The sequence below is a fragment of the Crotalus tigris genome, unplaced genomic scaffold (assembly GCF_016545835.1).
Source record: "Crotalus tigris isolate CLP2741 ecotype Arizona unplaced genomic scaffold, ASM1654583v1 scf7180000024370.6872682, whole genome shotgun sequence".
Taxonomy (NCBI): domain Eukaryota; kingdom Metazoa; phylum Chordata; class Lepidosauria; order Squamata; family Viperidae; genus Crotalus; species Crotalus tigris.
In genome coordinates this window covers 2,323,886-2,341,561 of record NW_024100540.1, presented here as the reverse complement: position 1 = coordinate 2,341,561, position 17,676 = coordinate 2,323,886, and the positions used below count along the sequence as shown (strand labels likewise).

Genomic DNA, 17,676 nt, shown 5'->3' with positions numbered 1-17,676 from the left:
AAAAAAAATCATCCTGTGATATTCATATTCCATCTCTTGCGTAGTCTTCTTCAGTCTCTGCCGATGATTTGCGTTTCTTCAGCAACAACATAGTCTCCTCCCTTCACTTTCTTGCGTGACTAATACCCTTGGTCTCTGCTTGAACCCTCACCTCCTTGTTAGCTATTCTCTCCTGTGTGTTTTTCTTCCAGCCGGTTCGGACTTCTTCCTGTTGATTCATGTGGAGGTTGAGGTAATCGGGAGCTGCCACAACCTGCACCATTGCGGAAGGGAAAAGGCCAGAGCGCCCACCAATAGAGCCAAATTGCCAACCTGAACAGAAAATTGAAATTAGGCTGGCCAACTTTAACTTACATGGTCTTTAGATTCAGTCACAGTTTGTTCCATATAGCACCAGCCTTGTGAACTCTCAGGCTTCCTCTTTCTGCTGTGTTTTCAAAATGGATAGTGATTAATATTTATATGTGTGTGTATATATGTATATATGTATATGTGTGTGTGTTGTGTGTGTAGGTATATATATGTGTGTGTGTGTGTCTGTATATATATATATATATATATATATATATATATATATATATATACACACATACATATACTATATACATATATATACTATATATACATATACACATACACACACATATATGTGTGTGTGTGCGTGCATGTGTATGTGTATGTATAGTATATGTATATATGGCATATGTATATATATATGTGTGTGTGTATATATATATGTGTGTGTGTATATGTGTGAGGCATGTGTGTGTGTATATGTGTGTGTGTGTGTGTGTTTAGGTTGCTAACAAAGAATAAAGAGAGAACTGGTATAGCTATTTCGAGTTCCTTTAACTCTCTTCAGCCAGACTTACTCTTCTGAGATTCAAACCTGGGCTATCTGCATGTTGTTATAACCTCTAGGCTACAGGCTCTCTCTCACTTTGTCAGCTGTATCAGGAGAGAGACAGGGGGAGGAGATTTTACCTTGAATGTGCACCCTGTCAGCCCAAATATGGGAGAAAGAAATCTTCTTTCTTTTCTTTTCTTTTGTCTGTATCAGCTCAATCCAGAGCCATCCACAAGCAGCAGTCGCCATCTGCGACATCATTTTACATTTTTTTTATATATATATATGCATGTATGTATATATGTGTGTGTATATATGTATATGTGTGTTATGTATGTATGGGTAGATATATACTTCTTTTGAGAGCATTTTTCATTTTTAACATGGGCCAGTGTGCTCATAGTAAAAAAATAACAACAAAAGTTATCTTATCGTTACAGCTTATTTCCCATAGGGCAGACTCCCTCTCTTCAATCCTGAATACACTACTGCTTTGTGAGTTTGAAACTCCCCAGAATTCTTTAATCAGCATAGCTATTGAGAACTGTGTCACTCAAATTAGCTAACCAATGTTCTTGTCTGATTGAAGCAATAGTGTGTGTGTGTGTGTGTGTGTGTTATTGTGGACTTTTAATATTAGTTATTTGTGGCTGGATGATTTCACAGAATTGAGTTCCTGATGGACAAGAACATTGCTAAGGATTCAGTGATGTCTAAGGTCTCTTTCAACAAATGCAGACCTATTTGAATTTGAAACACCCTGTTTTGAGCTTGAAACTCTTTGTTTCGAGTGCGAGACAGCAGGGCAAGAGATATTGTGTGTATGAGCTCAGAAGGAGATAAGAGATCTGTTTTGAACATGAAATTCTAATATGCTCAAAACCATGTAATGTAGTTGGCAGTCTTTGAAGCAGCAGCTTCACTCTTGACAAGGGATATTTTGAGGTTGAAAGAGGATACATTGGACTCAATCTTTCTTACCTGGCTCCAGTCCCTTCATGGGAAGTAGTCGAATGAAGTCACCTTTCTTGAAATTTAAGAGGCTCTTGTCATCTGTGACATAGTTACGCATAGCAATGACATAGTTGGATTCCTTTTGGAAGGATGGGAGAGGAAAAACAGAGGTAAGGGATTGAAATTACAGATAGTCATCAATTTACAACAGTTCATTTAGTGACTGTTCAAAATTACAGCACTGAAAAAAAGTGACTTGTGACCTATTTTCACACTTACAACCATTACAGCATCCCCATGATCATGTGATCACAATTCAGATGCTTGGCAACTGGTTCACACTTATGACCGTTGCTCTGTCCCAAGGTCATGTGATCATCTTTTGCAACCTTTTGACAAGCAAAATCAATGGGGAGGCCAGATTCACTTAAAAACCATGTTACTAACTTATCAACCACAACGGTTAGGTCATAAAATGGGGCAAAGCTCACTTAACAAATGTCTCACTTAACATGAGAAATTTTGGGCTCAGTTGTGGTCGTACGTCAAGGACTATTAGTATTGGGGGAAATAGGTTGACGTTAAAATATTTGCCTTTGAGCTCAGCGCTTTTAGATGGGGTACCTGTACAATCCCTCTATAATCAGCCTACAAAGATTCATGACTTGCACAATGATCTTGTACTTACCTGTTTCAATTCTTTCAGGAAGATTTCCACTGTGGCCTTGATCTGCTGAGCTTTTTGAGAATGAAGTATGAGCTGCTCATTCTTCAGAGTGAACTGAAGGACATTCCGACTGATCAGCTCCAAAGAAAGGACATCTGCATAACTGAAAAAAAAAAAATAAGAGAACATGAATTCCCTGGCTTGTTTGGCTTTCATTCTTGGCTTAGGTCTTTTGCAACTACTTTACTAAGCCTACTGGGACAGTTTTTGTTAGGACATGCCTTCTGAACTCTTAAATGATACCTGAAATCTACTAGCACAAAAAGTACTAAGACAAAGGTCATCTGCTCTCCCCGTTTATCAAGTTATAAACCTGTACTTGTTGATCTCTCTAATCTGCCCCAATGCAATCTAGACCAGATAGTGCTGCAGCAAAGAAAGAAGGAAAAAAAAGCAGGTTGAATAACTCAAAATGATTCAGACAAGTGAATCAAGCATGAATTGAATGAGAAGATCAAAGCAGAGCAAAACTTGTTTTATTTTGTATTTTAATGGGAGTGTGGGAACATTCGAGTTTTTTTAATTGAATACGTATAGTTGTACGTATGTATGTTGTTTTGGTTTATCAAACTAAACTATCTAAAGTTTATCGAATAGTTAAGTAATGCAGAGGACTAAAATAGGCCCTGCTCACCAGCATGAAATCAAGTAGGGTAAGGAATAAAAAAAAGAACTTGAAAGAAGAAATGAAATGCTTCGGTATAGCTATAAAAAGTCGTATGCTTTTAGAAGTCTGTTGGGAATTAATGTGCTGTGCAAAATCAGGTCATAAAGGAGTTTTGTTTTTTTTTGCCAAGCTGATGTTGATGTTCTCCAACGTGCAGCCAACTCACCTGCGTTAATTGCTGTAACCACACTCAGCATTTGTTTATATCTTTGCCAGGGAGCCTAGAGTAGGTTCATGGTATTCTACTGCCAAGGAGGCAATGGCCTTCCTCATGAATTTAGCAAACAGTTCTATGCCTGGATTTTGTTGCCTCTCACCTGAAGCTGCAAAGGATCTTCAGATGTTCAGGACTGAAACTGGCTTCTTTGGATTTCTTCAACAGCTGCAGACCCCGGTGAGAAACTCCCAGTATTTGAACATCGCTTCCATTTTCTCCCTATTAGGAAGGGAACAGACAGCAGCAACAAAATGGTTGACAAAATGTTCCCATGGTTTGCTTAGGCAGCAGTGAAACGTTTGTGAGAGGGGGAGCAGTTGCTTTAGTGGACAATCTGAACAGTCGGTCTCTATAGACTAAATGTTTGATGGATGAAAACTACAGCTTCTTGCTCTGTTTCAGGCCACTGGGCCAAAAGAAAGAGGAACACAAAAAGAGGCAGGCCAGGTCTATCTTTAACAAATTATTCCCCCGAGAACATACCCTTAGGACAGTGTTTCTCAACCTTGACAATTTTAAGACATGTGGACTTCAACTCCCAGAATTCCACAGCCAGCAATGCTGGCTGTGGAATTCTGGGAGTTGAAGTCCACATGCCTTAAAATTGTCAAGGTTGAGAAACACTGCCTTAGGACAAAAACAAAAACAAAAAAAACTTACCTATTTTCATTCTGAGTTTTGCAGTTTTACCCATCCAGATTAAATGAGATGATGGGACAAGAAAAAAAAAAACTTCAGGTGAAGAAAAAAAAAATGTAGCTTTTCTGGCTTGGCTCAGCAGTACAGGGAAATCCAACCATTAATACTTTAGACTATAGACTATATTTAAACAAGTAGAGCTTAGCATAAAAGGGTGAATCCAGTTAAATAATAAAAATGACAGCCATGTAGTGGCTAAAGTGCTGGTCTAAAGACTTTGATGTCTGGTCCTCCCTTAAGCAAGGAAGCCAGGTGGGTGACTGGGCCAGTCATTCTCTCTCAGTCTGGCCCACCTCACAAAGTTCTTGTGAGGAAATTAGGAGGTGGGAGCATTAGGTATGAATGCTGCCTTGAGAATACAAAAAAACAACAACAACAGGACAACAAACAAATAGTAGTATGTTCTGGAGATTGGCTTAAACATGATAGCTGAAAACTTCCTGGTGTGCTAAAGCTTTCCCACACAGTCTACCTACTCAAGGTCAGTTTTTCAACAATGTCAGCCTTCATTACACAGGCAACCTCTATGGGGCAGAGATCCTGGTTCAGAGGGCTGCCCTATAACCAATTTACCCATAACAGCTGAAGCCCTGAGGGGAAAGAAACCTCTGAATCTTAGTGGAAGGATGGTAACAGAAGTGTCAAGTTATGGAAGGCTGAGATAGGGCTAACTTACTTTTACTGGGAAAAGGCGAGAGAAATAGCTGGCCCAGTTATCACGAGCAGCCACCACAATTCTTTTCTTGATCCCTTCTTCTGTGATGGAGCTGACATCCATGCCCACGTGGAATTTGGCTGACAGCAACAATACAAAGGAACAGTTTAATCAGCAGGCCTTCAGGCTAGGGATCATTTCCCCTAATGGAAGCAAGCCTCAGAGATGACTCAAGTTAGCACACTTAGGAAGCACATCAAAGAGTGCGCTGTTTCCAAGGGCAGCCTGCAAGCAAGGATCTGATGTTCTGCAGCCAGCACGAGAGAGCCTTCTGTTGCAGTTGGTCAGAATCCCTTAATTTGCATCGAATAAATTGTTTTAATAATCTAAAGCATTTGATTATATGGGGAATTTGTGGTTGGGAATGGCCACGGCACTTGAGAATCTCTCCTTCTTTTTGAATAAGAATCCATCAGAATCTGGAACAGGAGGCAAGGTCCAGCAGAAGGAAACAAGCTAAGGCTTGTGCATGTGAAAGTTAGCAATTTTGTGGCCGAAGGGAGAAGAAAGAAATGCAAGGTTCTAAGTGAAATGGTGGGTGCAACTTCAGAGGGCTACCCCTACTGTTTCCTGCCTTTTAGAAGTGCTTGTTTGCTTCCGCTGATCTTTGCAAATCAAGCAAATAAACATTTCAAAACTCTAGTGCAAATTCACCTCAAAGAAACAAATCCTGATAGCACTGCTCTAAGACATTTTGTCTTTTGGAAAAAGTAGGAATGCACAACAGAGCTTTATCCTGTATACTGCAGTGAGATTAGGTTGGATCAGGTAAGTTTGGGATATGTGCACGTAAAGTGGGTAGCAGGAAGCACTCTGGATTGTTATACTTGTGCACCAGCATTTCTTTGGGTTATGCACAGCAACGCTACCTTTTCTCAACCTCTCTGGAGTGGGGATGCTGAAGAATGATTTGCAGGCAGGAGATTGTATTGCCCAAGAAAAACATAATGCCATGTTGCCATGCCGAGAAAGCAGTTAGATTGGCACCTGAATCTTCTTTTGATGGAAATGATACAGAGTAATAATGCTCTCCAAGGTACCCAAAGGAACAGGCTATCTCCTGGGGTGGAGAATAACCTATGTGCCATTGGCAGTTCTGTCTTCCAAAGGAAGGGAGCAGTTGGGTTGCCTTGTGTTATTGAATGGAAGGAAAGCCCTGAACATCTGGACCTTGGGAGTGAACAGGAATTCATCTGGCACATTGCTGCTAATTATTTCAGTCCCTAAACTCAGTTATGACTGAATGAGGAACTTTTAGAAGTGGCTTATTTTTCTTAGCAGGAGAATCGTATTGGGTTCAGTAACAGATTGTGAGGGCAGAACATGATCAAACTTATAACAGTTCCCATAACTCTAATGAATAAAAGAATGCAAAATAATTCTTCAATTTTAGATATTTGAGGACCAGGAAGGACACATGGCTGGCTTCCTTACCTAACAGGTCTTTCATTTTGCGCCTCTCCTCTTTGGAAATTCGAATGCATGACTCGGAGTAAGTATCCCTCAAGATCTGGGAAAGGACAAAAATGAATTTCAATTTCAACACATAACCGTTATGTTATAATGTAAGTGTCAAGCTTTGAGACACAGCATATGGAGTAAACCAGGTACAGACAGTCCGTGACTTACAACAGTTCATTTAGTGACCGTCCAAAGTTACAACGGCACTGAAAAAAGTGACTTAGGACCATTTTTCACACTTACGACTTTGTAGCATCCCCATGACCGTATGATCAAAATCCAGATGGTTGGCAATTGGTTCATACTTATGACCGTTGCTGTGTCCCAGGGGGGGGTCATGTGATCCCCTTTTGCGACCTTCTGACAAGCAAAGTCAATGGGGAAGCCAGATTCACCTCACAACTGTCTTACTAACTTAACAGCAGTGATTCACTTAACAACTGTGGCAAGAAAGGTTGTAAAAATGGGGCAAAACATTTTAAATGAATGTCTCACTTAACAACAGAAATTTTAGGCTCAACTGGGGTCATCGGTCAAGGACTACCTGTATATTCTTTGAAATTCTTCACATAGTGAAGAAGAAAAAAGAAAAAAGATGGAGTCCTTGATGCGGAGGCTGATGTCCAAAAGAAAAGTGAGTCTCTCTTATCTTTCATGCACACATATGTGCGCTCTCTCTCTCTCTCTCTCTCTCCCTCCCTCCCTCCCTCTCCCTCACACACACACACACACACACACACACACACACACACACACACAATACTTACCTGGTCACATAACAAATTCAAGCAGTAAGGATGACTAAAATTTTCCCTGGGATAAAAAACCTATTGAGGAAGAGATCCAACATGAAGTTATTTTCGCACATGCAAAGAATAAAGTCGTGACTCAAAATAGTAAGTGACTTTGTACATTAATATATTCAAACGCAATTCACTGAGTGAAGACAACATATATTTATTTCATTTTTGGCCATTCATAGTGGCTTATCGACACAAAACTCTCTCCTGGCATAGGAAAAGTAATCGAAGTCATCCTTTCCTTTTGAATGCTGCTCTTCTCCAGCCAGTCATACAATCAGACAATGTTGCTGCTAACCAATCTATATTAATCTCCATCACAGTGAGTGGGTTACTATATGCTTTCACACTGTAATTAAAAAAGCTTCCATTTTTTTCCATTTATGATTTATTATTCTTATTTATCAAGTTTATTGGCCACCTATCTTACCACAGGGTAACTCTTTTGTCATCATCCTAGCCTCATTTTTTTAGATTTTTTTAAATCCCACCTTTATTCTTTTTATAAATAACTCAAGGTGGCAAACACAGAGAACGCTTCCTCCTCCTCCTATTTTCCCCAGCACAACAATCCTGTGAGGTGGGTTGGACTGAGAGAGAGTGACTGGCCCAAAGTCACCCAACTGGCTTTCATGCCCAAGGCAGGACTAGAACTCACAGTATCCTGGTTTGTAGCCCAGAGCCTTACCACTACACCCATCTCAACCCTGCACGATTGATGACTACTCATGATACAATAATCCATGGGCAGCCATCCCAGATTTCATATTAACCCTAAGTGTAACGTCCATAATAAGCATACAGGACAGAAGGCATTGAAATTATCCAAACACATTTTGCAGAATGGGAGCTGCAAGAGGATTAGCCACCAAGTCTCCGAACTGTGGGAGATGCTGTCACTACAGATGGACATGCTGAACAATCAGAGGTGCTAATTTTAATAACTAAGCATGACGGGAAAAGCAATGCAAGGAGGTAGGACCACGACACACCTCTTTCCGCAGGAAGAGTTTCCAGGTAGGATTAGCATAGGAGAAGCTGACACTAGCAGAAAGATTGAAGAGCTGGGTTTTGACATTAGTGTCTTCCAACACTGTCTTAGCTGAATCTAAGTGCGAAAGAAACAGAAAAAGAAGGAAATGTAGTATTCTAGTATGTATAGGGGTTTTTTTTAAGTTATCCTCAAAGCAACTAAGAAAATTTTGAAATATTTCTGAAATCTTTTTGATCCACAAGTGCATTCTCAAGTTAAAAACAAAATATCCATCTCCTCTTAAAATGGGATCTGAGTAAATATTCTGACGACAAACTACCATCTTCATAATATCTATTTAAAACTGTATAAAACAAAACTAATTATGGAGCAATAAACTATTCTCTGCTATAATAAATGCATAGATTGCCCTCCAATGAAAGACACCCAATGTAATAATTCAATTTAAAGTAATAAAGGAAAAAATGAGTAAATTGGAAAAAAAAATCACACCAATAACCATGAGCAATGATCTAGCCAGGAGACCGAGGCAGCCTTTCCAAATTATGATCCGTGGAGTTTTGTCAGAATCTCAGTCAGGGAGACAACGATTGGTGAGAATGGGAGCTGTGAACCATTAGCACAGGGGTCTTCAAACTTGGCCTTTTTATGACTTGTGGACTTCAACTGTCAGAATTCCTCAGCCAGGCATGCTGGCTGAGGAATTCTGAGAGTTGAAGTCCACAAGTCATAAAAGGGCCAAGTTTGAAGACCCCTGCATAAGCATCTGGAGATCTCTAGTTGAGAACAGCTGCATTAAGTTAAATGGTTAAGGCATGTAGATGAGCTATGCAGAGAAAGCCATGTGAATTAAAAGGTTATATTAAAAAGAGCTGAAGAAGCTTCTTGAATGAGAAGCGAAACGTCTTCAAAGAAAAAAACAAGAAAGTCCAGTTGCCTCTTGAAAAAGCATTTTTGGGACAACCATAACCTGGATGACTGAGAATCTCTATAGGCATTACATTAAAAAGGAGTATTATGATCTACTGCAGACATGTCAAACTCGCAATGTCACGTGACATCGCACAACATATCAGAGCTTTTTCTCCATTGCCGGCAATGGGATGGGCATGGTTTCCTGGTGACGCGTCTTGCTCGCGGGCCGACAGTTTGACACCCCTGATCTACTGGAATATTTTGTTTCTGTTCATCATTACCATCTAAATATTGTCTGATGTGTTTTTAGAACATTTATAATCTACAGCAGGTCAGCGTTCAAATAGCAATAGTACTTAAACTTATATACTGTTTCATAATGCTTTACTACACTCTCTAAGCCAGGGCTTTTCAACCAGTGGAACAGGTACCACCTGTGGTACATTGGCACCTGGCAGGTGGTACACAACCATCCTAGAAAAGTGGTAGCGGGGGAGGGGAATGAGCTGAACTGGTGGCAGCACCACACAAGCCTGAGCGAGAGATGGCTGGAGCTGCAGGGCTGTCAGGGCTCAGCAGAAGTGCCAGGATAAGCACCAGGCTCCAGCTGGAGCTCAGCGCTGATCCTGATGCTTTTGCTGAGCCCAGAAGAAGTGCTGATCAGCTGGAATGTTGCAGCATCTCCAGGGTCTTGTGATTTACATTCAGATGCTTGGCAACTGATTCATATTTTTTGGTTATCAAGTTTTTGACACCTTGCTAGGTGACTGGTGATACTTGGATGTTGCCATATCCTAAAAGTGGTACAATGGGTGAAAAGGTTGAAAAGCCCTGCTCTAAGCGGTTTACAGAGTTAGCATATTGTGCCCCCAACAATCTGGGTCTTTATTTTACCAACCTGGGAAGGATGGAAAGTTGAGTCGACCCTGAGCCCTGTCAGGCTCGAACTCCTGGCTGTGAGCAGAGTTAGCCTGCAATACTGCTTTCTAACCACTGCATCATCATGGCTTTCAAATGCTTTCAAAATAAGATATTCATACTGCAGATCCCATCAGTCAAGGAGTTTCAGCTGGCAGGATCCAAGAGAAGAGTCTTCTCTGCCATGGATTCTGCCCTTTGAAATATATTACCCCTAAGATGAGATTGGATCCCACCCTCCTGACTTTTTGTAAGAGCCTTATGACCGGGCTCTGGCAGATGGCTTGGGGACCCAATGAGGGAGCTTCATACTGGAAGTGGTTGACTAATTAAAAGCTAATCCCTCCCCCTCCCAATGTATCCAGGTCCCTCCTTCGCCGTCTTGTGTTCATGATTTTAATTTATCTACTTTGTCATTGTATATCTGATGGTTTTAATATTTTTATGCTGTAAGCCGCCCAGAGTTGTTTAACATGAGATGGGCAGCAAATGCATTTTAAAATAAATAAATAAATAAATATACAATATTCAACCTTTTTTTTTTTTTTGCTCCTGATACCATATTATAGAAACTCCCAAAAAAAGTGAATTAAAATATTTTGTGGAAATGACAAATTCCAAATAGCTACAGTTTTACTTCTGTGCTATAAAAATAGGTTACTTGTGAAGCATAATGAAGACTAGACTCTATTGCACAGTTTAAGCTACATTAGCCAAAACTCGATTAGTTTTATGAAATAAATGTATCCAGAGTTACACCCAAAATGCTTACCATTTTTTCCCCAGGAAAAACACTCCACCTGTAAAGATGGCTGCTTCCTGATTTAATCAGCAGCGGATGTGCCAAACAAAGTCTACAGCAGTGTTTCTCAACCTTGACAATTTTAAGGCACGTGGACTTCAACTCCCAGAATTCCACAGCCAGCATTGCTGGCTGTGGAATTCTGGGAGTTGAAGTCCACGTACCTTAAAATTGTCAAGGTTGAGAAACACTGGTCTACAGGATCAGAGAGGGTGTGCTTACCTTTTATGCCAGTTGTTTCATCTGTGACAGAATCTGGAGGAGAAGAAGGCGGTGGGGGTGGCCCAGGAGGGGGAGGAGGAAGCACTGAGCCGTGAGGAATAAAAATATTTGCGAGCGCCAATTGTTTTTCTTTGATGGTATTGGAGGGTTTAGCTGCTGGCGAAGGTGGTGACGGTTTAATTTTTTCAGAGGGGACCTGGGATGGGGGAGAAGAAAGGAAGAGTAAGGGCTCAGTTCAACCATAGCAATGTCACTCACGTATGATTAGCATCTCATTCACATCACACAGCTAGGAAGTTAGTCTCTGACAACAAAGTGTAATATAAAAAGCAAACAATAATGTAAGCTGGAAGCTTTCTGGCAGAAATCTTCTACGTTACTGAAGACAATTGTCATTTAATTTGTTCATTTCATTTGATAGATTTCTAAAGATGGACCCATCAGGATGATTTCAATGGGGCAAACTTTATAAATGCTATAACAATTTATTAGTAGTAGTAGATAGATTTTAACAGCATCTAAATAGAGTTAGTGGTGCCTTGTCTATAAGTCAAATCACGGTGTCTCTTGGTTCAGACTATCAAAATTATTTTCAGAAGATTGAGTTCCATTCAGACAGAACATTTCCAAAGATGCTGACTGAGTGGAGATAACTACAGCCATATAGTCAAGTGTTATTTTCATACGTTATGAAAATTAGTTTTATTTTCCCTTTGGTGGCAGATATAGATTTATCTGATTTTTATCCATAGGCTGAGCAAAGAAAAGGTGAATTATTCAAAGCTTCCCAATGAGTACTATAAGCTGAAAATTTAAGCCTGGAAATTTTGATAAGGCATTTCCTTCAGCACACTACATTGAAAGTAGCCTATCAAATACTCACCGATGAATGATCCAGCCCTAGAGTCTCCAGTTTTGCTAGAGCTTCATCCTTTGGTTCACATTTTGTAAGAGATTTAGGGATGTCTCTGCAATTAAACAAAAACCAGCTAAGATGATCTGTGGTGTGGACCACCATGGATTGTGCGCATCAAAAGACCTAACCTTAGAGACTTTGTTTATAGAGGTTCTCTTACATACATAGATACAAAAGCTCCATGGCTGTTCCCACTCTAGGAAGGGAATCCTGTGACGAGATTATGCAAGAAATGTCCAGTATCTGGAGACAAATATTTTTAACACACTTTCCACCTTCCCTCAAATTGAGAAGTTCTAGGGACGGCCTGAATGTTTCTTTCTGCCACTTTAACCACCAAGGGAGATCTTTGACCAACTTGGCACATTTCTTACCTAACAGGCATGATGGGTTTTGGTGGTGGGACTGGACGCTTCTTGTGGTTTTTAATAATGTTCCGTATCTCCTGGCTTGGTTCAGGCTGTTCAGGCTTTGTATTCTGGAATTTCCTCTCCTGATAATTTTCCAGTTGTGTAGGAAGTGGTAAATCTGAAGTAAAGAATTAAGAGTATTTTTTTTCTTTTTCTTTTAATTACAACCCTATTAAACCCACACACACACACACACACACACATACACTATTTTGGTATTTGCCAATAGTTTCTAAACAGCTACTTTCCAATCTCTTCCACAAAGTTCTTGCTTTCTTCATCCTCTGTGTGTGTCTAAGAAACTAGAACGGGCAGTGAGATGAACAGCAAAAACCAACTGTTTCAGAATAGAAAAGTTGAAGGAACAAGATGGAAAAGTAACCCCCGGTTGCTTGGATAGACAGCTATATAGATCTGTTGAATGAATGAATGAATGAATGAATGAATGAATGAATGAATGAACGAACAAACATGTCACCGTCTCTTTATTCTAACCATAACCCTTTCTGTAGAGATTAATATGAAGGACGCCATTTGGGGTGCAGAATCATACTCTCACCCACAAAATACTATTACGACATGTTTTGGAACTTCTCAAGAACATGCTGCAGTGTGAAAGATGAATAGAAAAATAGAAGGTTCATGTAAAAAATCATGGGACTGTCCTGCAGTTTGCTTAGTTCAAAGAGCAGTTGACATCTACCTGATGTCTTCTTCCATGCATTAATGTTTTGGCATTATTATTTCTTTATCGTATCTGATAAAATCAGGTAAAATCTTCATCATATCTTATAAAATCACCAAGATTAATACCAGACCAACAATCAAGAAGTAAACAATACCCCCACCAAGAAACTGCCAAACAAGTCAACAGCAAACAGCCCAACCAAAGAATCTCCAAGATCACTTCTACCAATATTGACAGGACAAGCCATTAGAATAGAAACTGAGACCAAACCCCACTCCTCATTAGCACTGATGATGTTACCTAGTTTGGCTAATGAAACATCTTCAAAAAAAAAAAAAAACAACCAAGCTCAGAGAACACCAAGGAGCCCTCAAAATCAGCTAATATCCACACAAAAATCTGCTGCAACAAATATGTCATTCCCTAAACTTGGTACTGTAGCATCTAGGGCTCTCTTGCAGCACCTTTAAGAATCAAACTGTTGCGACTTCTGGTTCCAGTTCGTGGCATCTCTAGTTGCACATGGAGACTCGCCTCCTCGTCAGCTAGCTTTCCCTCCGCTGGTATACCCTTATGCGGGTCCAAAGTCGCCCTGGAGGGTGCGACTTCTGTTGAGGAGGCTCTGCTCGGCTGATGAGGAGCGGCGGCTCCTTTAGCGGTCCGAGCTATCTCTGAGGGTTGATGGAGAAGAAGATCGGCCAGTAAAATGGTCGACCAACCTGCTGCTTCAAACCGCAAGTCAAAGAACATCTAAGCTGTAAGAACCCCCGTGGTGAATCCGGGTGAGACCTTTCTTTGCTATTCTCTCTATTCTATTTTGTATTTGGTACTTGAAAGAGCCTTGTTGGAATTACTTCCCTGGCTTGAAAAGGCAGCTTCTACATTTTTTGGGAAGAAAGGCGTTCTATAAAAATAGAACAAAATTTTAAAGACTGTATTTACTTTTATATTTTTTGGGGTACAGAAAAAAAAATTTTTCTTTTCTTTTCCTCTTTTTCTAAAAACTGTACTATCATCCTATGCTGGAAGATTATTTCTTTTTCACATTATACTTTAAAAGATAGAAAAAGGGAAATGGTGTTTGGAAAAGACCTTTTTTAACTTACTGAGGACATCTAGTGGCGAAAATTTAATACTGAAACTTCTGGTTACTTGGTTTGAAGATTGCTGACCATCAAAACACTTTTGAAGAGGAAAGATAAGCTGGGTAACTGTGGGAACTGTGGGGGTGGATATTACCTAAATTATATTAAATATAGCCGCCACAAAAAAGAGACTTTTTTAAATCACTATCAAAATGGAAAAACCTCAGTCACAATTAAACTGTACACTTATATTGGAAAAGATCTATGAGGCTACTGCAGAAATATGTGCTACAATGAAAAAGTTTACTACAGAACTAAGATCCAGAAATTTCACTTCAAATGTTCAAATGGATGTCCAGGCTACATCTGACTATGGTATAAATCAAAATATATTAGAAGAGGAATCAACAGAGATAAAAGAGGAACTTATTCTATCTTACAAACCTTCCATCTGCAACTTTGAGGAACAGAAGAAGCAAAGATTGAGATTTCAAACTACAAAGCAACAACACTTCAAGGAGGAGAGAAATAGACGTCTAATGCAGAGGATGGGATTTCTATTATTTCAAAGGCTACTGCAAGCAACAAAGATAGATCCACTGGCTGAAAGGGAAGCGTCCCTATGGAAACCTGCTTGGCACAGGAAAAAAGCCAGAATTAGACTGAAAAGAGAAATTTAAAATTATGTAATGGATTAAAAGGCAATGTTGGATTTATGGTTTGCTTTAAGGATTATGATTTTAGAGTTAGAAGCAAGAAATATATATATATATATATATATATATATATATATATATATATATATATATATATATATATGTCTTTGGTTGTTCGTGTTTTCTCCCACGTAAAATTGGAAGTGTCTTGGCGACGTTTCGACGAAGTCCCATTCGTCATCTTCAGGCTGGTGCTTTCAGCTTCGTGCCTCGAGGCACTGCTGCTCGAGGCACGAAGCTGAAAGCACCAGCCTGAAGATGACGAATGGGACTTCGTCGAAACGTCGCCAAGACACTTCCAATTTTACGTGGGAGAAAACCCGAACAACCAAAGACCTACATACAAATACCCGCGAAAACCTCAGAAAACATATATATATATATATATATATATATATATATATATATATATATATATATATATATATATATGAGGGTGATTTTCAGAACGGATATTTTAAATAGATTAAGAATACTTTTTGGAATAATAGATATATTTTGATGAAAATTAGGTATTGGAATTGAAAAAATGTTGATTTTTTAGATTGGGATGGTTTTAATAATTAATGGAGTGTTTTAACTTAGATGATTTTTTTGTACAATAACATAGATGTGATAAGGTATGATAATCAATTGGATGAAATTTGAAGTTTGTGTAACGAATTGAAGTGAATTAAGGTTTAACATTATTTTTTAACTAAGATAGCTATTGTGTAATGGAAGAAGAAATAAATGAGATTGGTGATAAAAGGAAGGATGAGAGAAATTAAGAACTAGAATGCATCTGGAAGGGATACCTGAATTGATAACTTGTTGATTTAAAGTTAAATTTGATTTTGGTAATTGTAAACTGATAAAGTTTTAAAACAGGTTTAGTATAATAGAAATTTAATTTAGAAATGGAATATTTTAAATGTATTATGTTATTTGACGGAAATAGAGAGGAGACAGTGAATGTATTAAGTTGAGTTGTTTGTTTATGTTTTTACTTTTGACTGTCTGATTACACAAACACCACGGTGTGTCCTGAGTACTTTTTCTTAAAAATTAAAAAACCAATAAAATATTTTTTTTAAAAAAAGAATCAAACTGTTGCAAGTGTCTTGCATGAGCTTTTTACAGTATTCAGATGCTGATTAGCCACAGCTTACCTGAATTTGATTCTTGGCTGGTACCCGGGTCCTCTGACTTTTCTTTTGTTCTATGACTTTTTGAATTTACTTTCTTCAGTGGAATTGTTTCAATTCCTATATACAAGAAGAGGTTCAGGCATTGATCAATGTTTTGTTCTAACTTCAGTCTAAGCAAAATCTGCAAGAAGCCAGACTCACAGGGGCTGCAAGGGACTTAAGAGACTGATACAGCTAAACTTTACTTTTTAAAAGTGTATGGATTATGGACAGTCAGAAGTAGAGTGTACAGGTAGTCCTTGATGTACGACCACAACGAAGCCCAAAATTTATGTTGCTAGGTGAGATATTTGTTAAGCAAATTTTGCCCCATTGTATGGCCTTTCTTGCCACAGTTGTTAAATGCATCATTACAGTTGTTAAGTTAGTAACACAGTTGTTAAGTGAATCTGGCTTCTCCATTGCCTTTGCTTGTCAGAAAGTTGTAAAAGGGGATCCCATGACCCTGGGACACTGCAACGGTCATAAATATGAACCAGTTGCCAAGTGTCTCCATTTTGATCATATGGCCATGGGGATGCTGCAATGGTCGTAAGTGTGAAAAATGGTCACAGGTCACTTTTTCCAGTGCCATTGTAACTTCAAGTGGTCAGTAAACGAACTGTTGTAAGACTACCTGTATACAGGGGGAAAGAACTGCATTGAGACATAGATGCCACTACAACAAAGGACGACTTTAGCAAATCAAAATTTTGATTATTCTAAACCATGTAAAAATATATTAGGAAATATGACTGGAAATATTTTTTTGTCCTAAAATCCTAATAGTCGGACAATGGAGGAGCAACGATGGCTTATCATTCAAAGTCTTCATCCTATTCCTGTTATCAATATTAATTTCTATTTGGAGAACTGAAAAGACTAATTATATCCCAAGAATTCATTCTTATTCTTACAAAACACACTTTGCTTGGAAGTAAGTATGAGAAAGCTGCAACAAAGATTTTGTTGCATCAGTATAAAAAATGAAAATATGACATTCTGAGAAGGACATTGGCTTATAACTCACCCATTCTCTGGAAGAACTCAACTTTCTTTTGAAAAGTCCCCTGAGAGAGAGAATCCATTCTAATGTCTACAGGCACATCATCTTCCAAGATGCGGATCTAGGACATATACCAGAAGGTGTGTTACAATTTGGATTGTATCTTTGAGCTCTTCTTTAGAGAAATAGATAAACTGTAGAATTCAAATATATTTTTAGATCCACTTTTCCCAATCCCAGATGAGTAATAAAAATACTCATGGAAAGCATTTGATCAAAACACATTAGCAACACTGAAGGAAAAAAAATAGATATTGTCTCCTCTAATACTAAGCAGATGGATGCTTTTTGTGGCAATTCTGTCATCTACCAAAAATCAAGCCTATTTTTTACAATTAGAAAATGTGGTGGCCAAGCAAAGTCTGTGAGTGTAAGTAACAAAATAATCTTCTATTAAGGAAAATCCGTCAGGATATAAAACAAGTCTATGGAGATTCTCAGTCATCCAGGTCATGGTTGTCCCAAAGGTGCTTTTTCAAAAGGCAACTGGACTTTGTTTTTACTTGAAGATGTTTCACTTCTCATCCAAGAAGCTTCTTGCAAGAACTGGGCATAGCTAGTCTAGTGAAGAGAAGGACCAGGGGTGACATGATAGCAGTGTTCCAATATTTGAGGGGCTGTCACAGAAAGGAGGGGGGGCAATCTATTTTCCAAACCACACGAAGGCCACACAAGAAACAATGGATGG

General features: G+C 39.0%; 1 protein-coding gene across 4 annotated transcripts in view; it reads right to left on the bottom strand.

Annotated features, from left to right (window-relative positions):
- MYO15B (myosin XVB) overlaps positions 1 to 17,676 on the bottom strand; it is a 64,912-nt gene that overhangs the window by 21,695 nt on the left and 25,541 nt on the right. For all 4 annotated transcript variants that reach the window (XM_039328094.1, XM_039328097.1, XM_039328096.1 and 1 more), the window contains exons 16-28: positions 16,953 to 17,049; positions 15,905 to 16,000; positions 12,229 to 12,382; positions 11,822 to 11,906; positions 10,939 to 11,134; positions 8,080 to 8,195; positions 7,055 to 7,114; positions 6,261 to 6,336; positions 4,788 to 4,906; positions 3,513 to 3,631; positions 2,490 to 2,631; positions 1,829 to 1,940; positions 152 to 312 (exon numbers count right to left, since the gene is read on the bottom strand). In XM_039328094.1, coding sequence (XP_039184028.1) covers positions 152 to 312; positions 1,829 to 1,940; positions 2,490 to 2,631; positions 3,513 to 3,631; positions 4,788 to 4,906; positions 6,261 to 6,336; positions 7,055 to 7,114; positions 8,080 to 8,195; positions 10,939 to 11,134; positions 11,822 to 11,906; positions 12,229 to 12,382; positions 15,905 to 16,000; positions 16,953 to 17,049 — 1,533 coding nt within the window. The remainder of the gene's footprint in view (positions 1 to 151; positions 313 to 1,828; positions 1,941 to 2,489; positions 2,632 to 3,512; positions 3,632 to 4,787; positions 4,907 to 6,260; positions 6,337 to 7,054; positions 7,115 to 8,079; positions 8,196 to 10,938; positions 11,135 to 11,821; positions 11,907 to 12,228; positions 12,383 to 15,904; positions 16,001 to 16,952; positions 17,050 to 17,676) is intronic.